Here is a 4155-nt window from a genome sequence, read left to right on the forward strand (position 1 = left end):
CTCCCTGTTCCTGTGGTTTTGTATGCCCAGCACCCAGCCCTTCTTTGCTGGTGTGTGGAGGACACCTTTGCCCTCCTGACTTGGCAAAAACAAGTTGTTTGTGTTCACTTCACCTGCAATGGGCTGCTTGCTCTTCACTCTCTGCACAGGGAAAATGGCTTCCTCTCAGCGCTGCTTTGTATAAACAGCACTTGGGTAAGAAATGTCTTCTCTACACATGGAAATATATTTGTTTACCTATATATTTTTTTTTTAGGAACTAGCTAAATATGAGGATATGGAAGATCAAGTAGTCCTAACTGAAAAAGGTAACGAATTAGCAGCTGTGAGTTTGTTTTGATGATAGTCCCACTATAGTTAATATATAATGTATATCAGCTTATTGTCATCTTATAGATCTGCTTGAAGATGGATTTGGTGAGCATCCTTTCTACCACTGTCTTGTTGCAGAAGTGCCAGAAGAACAATGGACAGCTGAAGGTAAGACATCCTGCTGCTTTTTTAAAATCAGAAATGCACAGGGTGTATGTAACATTATTTAAAGCTACTGATTATACATAAAGCTCCAGCTGTGAATTTGGGTAAGAAGAAAGTGTTAAAATGCAACTATTGAAATAGAAGAACCATTATGTTTTTCTAAAGTGATCAACCATCCTGAAGGCACTGGAGACCAGGTATAATATATATGATGTACTGTAATTCCATTTCATTAAATGGTTGTTCTTGTTTGACCCTAATTTACCTTAATGTAATCCTGTTGAATCACATTTTTTCTTTAATTTGTCCCCAATCTTCAGGTTACAGTCTCTAGCTTCGCCATGTACATGGCCCTTCCGTGTACATGGATGGGCGGGGAGGTAACTAAAAGATCCGTTACACAATAAAGTAGATGATCATGATACATGAGGTAAGGTCTAACAGGGACAAGTACTATTCCCAAGCATTTACCAAAAAACACACGGTAGATCAGAAATTCTGAATGCACTCTCTTCGTATGAGTACGTGCAAAGCATTATGGCTAACAACATGATTTGAATTCTCAAGTTTTAGGACTGAGTGGGATGGTGTTGGAAGAGGGTACCAGTTTTGCACTGACTGGTTGGCTCCTCTTACAGGGTGAGCCATAGAGTTGTTTCAAGCAAACAAGGAAAGCTGTTGGCCAAAGTAGATATCTTTCTGGTGCCCAGGATAAAGGAGACAGACTACTACTTTATCAGTGGGAACACAGATGAGGCAGTGCTGGAGATGCCATTATGTTAACTAATGGCTGCCTGTGAGCACTCCTGGTTTTCCCACTGAGCAATTTGAGAAATATTAATTGGAAGACAGACTTTAAAGGTGTGTGTTTTTAGATTCTACTATTAGTGTTGTGTTCTGATTTTTAAGAAAGCAGAATTGAGTTAACTGCCACCATATTCTGAACTGCCGTGTAAAATGTAAACCAATTTATAATCCAAAGTGGACATACTGATAAATCAGTAGGGTATGTATAATGTGTCTGTAGCAGAAAGCCTTAGTTGTTCATTGTTCGCTATAACTGTAAACACTGCCTTTGAGGAACCAGAAGGATAATCTTCATTCCACAACACAGATCTCAAGCTATCTGAATTCCTATTTTACCTACACCTCAATATGCTTATTGCAAACTTCCATTCTTAAATCAGGCTTATAACAGTTAATAAATTAATAGTTGCATGTACAGAAAGAACACCTAGGTATTTAGGTTACATGCATGTAAGCTGAAATGTACTAATCTTGTTGCCTTTCAAAAATAAGGTTTTTTTTGCTGATGTATTATAATCCTTTGTTACAGGACATCTTATTGTGGGTTTTGCCATGTACTACTTCACTTATGACCCATGGATTGGAAAACTGCTGTACCTTGAAGATTTCTTTGTAATGCCTGAGTTCAGAGGTATGTTTTAAGGAATAGCTTTTAAAAGTATTGTTTATTGTATATGCTTTTTTAAAAAATTACAACTAACATTTCTTGACTTTTTAGGACTTGGCATTGGTTCAGAAATTCTGAAGAATCTGAGTCAGGTAAGTAGTTTTTCCTTTCGCCATTAGATTTTTAGCACAAGACAACAGCAGAGAAGCAAGTCTGTCTGTCAGTTGTCTGAATTAATATTACCCTTTAACAGAACTTGAAAGTGAGTGATTCAGTTGCTGTAGTAAAGTGGATAAATGGACATATAAGGGCAGGCTTATCAGATTCTGTAAACTAGTGGCTTAGTATCTGTTTGATTCTTCATAGATGCAGAATTGTGATAGACACAAAGGAGGAAACTATATTTAAAACAGTTGCAGACATTTTAGTAGTGGTGTCCACTTCAAAATAAATCATATTGCTGGGGACTCTTGCCTATCAACAGTGAGTGGAAGGATAGATTTGTGTACATAACAAATAAGATTGCTATATACCTAATAAATATATTGGTTATATGTTTGTAGGTTGCTCTCAAATGCCGCTGTAGCAGCATGCACTTTGTAGTCGCAGAATGGAATGAACCTTCTATCAGGTTCTACAAGAGAAGAGGTGCTTCTGATCTGTCCACTGAGGAAGGATGGAGGCTCTTCAAAATTGACAAAGAACATCTGTTGAAAATGGCAACTGAAGAGTGAGGAATTATTACAGCAAATGACAAATCTTATCCCTGAATCATACTCTGAATAAAGTCTTTCCTTGCTTTCTGTACAGTTTGTAGTGGAATAAATAGCATGGACACTAATTCCAAAGCTCCATTACCAGTGCTATTGTAGTATAATTGTTGCTGTTGTCATCTGGACTTGAAACATCAGTTTTACAGGAAGTGACATCTATGAAGTCCAATTTATTTGCTTGTAAACATCATCCTTCACCAGTGTGGGCTAGTGATCTTTCAATGTATATTGAATAAAACTTCATTGTTGTGAGTGTCATTCAAATGTGTACAATGTACACACTGGCAGGGTTTTTGTTTTAATTTCCTTTTATAAAATAAAGTATAGTATTTTCACTTTAATGGCATTAGTGTAGTGTGGTTGAATTCTTACAAGTAAAGTGGCTTTCGTTTGGTCACTATTTCCTACAGCAATAAATAACTCCACTGCCACTCAGCATCACAAGGACTTGAAAGCAGAGTTTTTGTTGCAACTAATGTAGCTTCCATCGACTATGTATCTGTCCACCCTTCCAATTTTGGATTTTGTAGCTCTCTTTGAAAACCATTTTTCCCCCAAATGAAAAACAAAACCAAGGGAAAACTAATATGCAATCTGAAGCTTTTTCTCTTATAGTGGAAGTAATTAGAGGCAATGCTGTTAATATCAGTAGGTAAAGAGGCCTTATCTAAATTGACTGAAGAGTATTTGTGAGCATTTTGCACCAGCCTTAACTAAATTTTTGTTAAAACCAATTTGAACACAAGAACAGGTGGTGGGGTTATTTGTAACTAGCTGCTGTCCTTTTTAAAGAAGCTGTTTGAAAGATACCAAAAAATGAAAAAATTGTCACTGTGCACAGGGCCACAAATGCCCAAAGATGGTTATCCTACTAATGGAGCTGTCCTGTAGTAAAACAATTTTAAGGTGGGGAGAGAACTTGAGATTTTTCATAAAACTAGCTGGACTCTACACCTGAACAGGAAGGCAGAAGGAAGTGAGGTTGATAATGAAAGCAACACACCAGGGTTATAGTTAAAGTAGCTTCCACTTGTTTTCATTATATTTGAATGGTGCTTGGACTGCCTGAAGTACAAAAACTACTAACTTCACTAGGGGAGCCTTATCTACATTCGAAGGGTTGTACCAGCATAGTTAAGACAGTAAATTTCTATAGAGGTGGTTATACTGATTAGCTTAATCCTGTACAGGAATGGGAATATGTTGTACCAGTATAACTGTCTCCCCACTAGGGTTTGTACTGGTAGATAGATTAAAAAAAAACCCTCACCAAAAGTTATACCAGTACAACTTTTGAGTATAGAATTAGACCTGCATAAGTGGTTTTAGGACAGGATTCATCTCACTGTACTGCAATACAAAGACCCACCTCATTCAGTTGTAGCTAGGTAAATAGAAAGGAGCATAAACACTATCAAATTAAGTGTAAAAATGTAATAAGAAATGCCAAAAAGGAGTTTGAACAGCTAGCCAAAAACTCAAAAGGTAATA

The 4155-nt window shown here is 37.0% G+C and overlaps 1 protein-coding gene across 1 annotated transcript; it reads left to right on the forward strand.

The window, feature by feature from the left end:
* Positions 1-6: 6 nt before the first annotated feature.
* Positions 7-3010, forward strand: LOC112104469 (diamine acetyltransferase 1). Its single transcript, XM_024196784.2, has 6 exons — positions 7-195; positions 257-308; positions 397-480; positions 1814-1915; positions 2003-2043; positions 2455-3010. The coding sequence occupies exons 2-6, from the start codon at positions 278-280 to the stop codon at positions 2623-2625; spliced, it is 429 nt and encodes a 142-aa protein (XP_024052552.1). The 5' UTR covers positions 7-195; positions 257-277; the 3' UTR covers positions 2626-3010.
* The last annotated feature ends 1145 nt before the right edge of the window (positions 3011-4155 follow it).

This window comes from Terrapene carolina, unplaced genomic scaffold (assembly GCF_002925995.2).
Source record: "Terrapene carolina triunguis isolate 2854851 unplaced genomic scaffold, T_m_triunguis-2.0 Scaffold22, whole genome shotgun sequence".
In the NCBI taxonomy this organism is placed as follows: domain Eukaryota; kingdom Metazoa; phylum Chordata; order Testudines; family Emydidae; genus Terrapene; species Terrapene triunguis.

Bases quoted from the DNA above. Each gene is read 5' to 3' on its own strand.
- LOC112104469 (XM_024196784.2), top strand. From the start codon at position 278: ATGGAAGATCAAGTAGTCCTAACTGAAAAAG. The intron at 481-1,813 runs GTAAGACATCCT...CCTTTGTTACAG, and splicing joins AGAACAATGGACAGCTGAAG to GACATCTTATTGTGGGTTTT. The intron at 2,044-2,454 runs GTAAGTAGTTTT...ATATGTTTGTAG, and splicing joins TTCTGAAGAATCTGAGTCAG to GTTGCTCTCAAATGCCGCTG.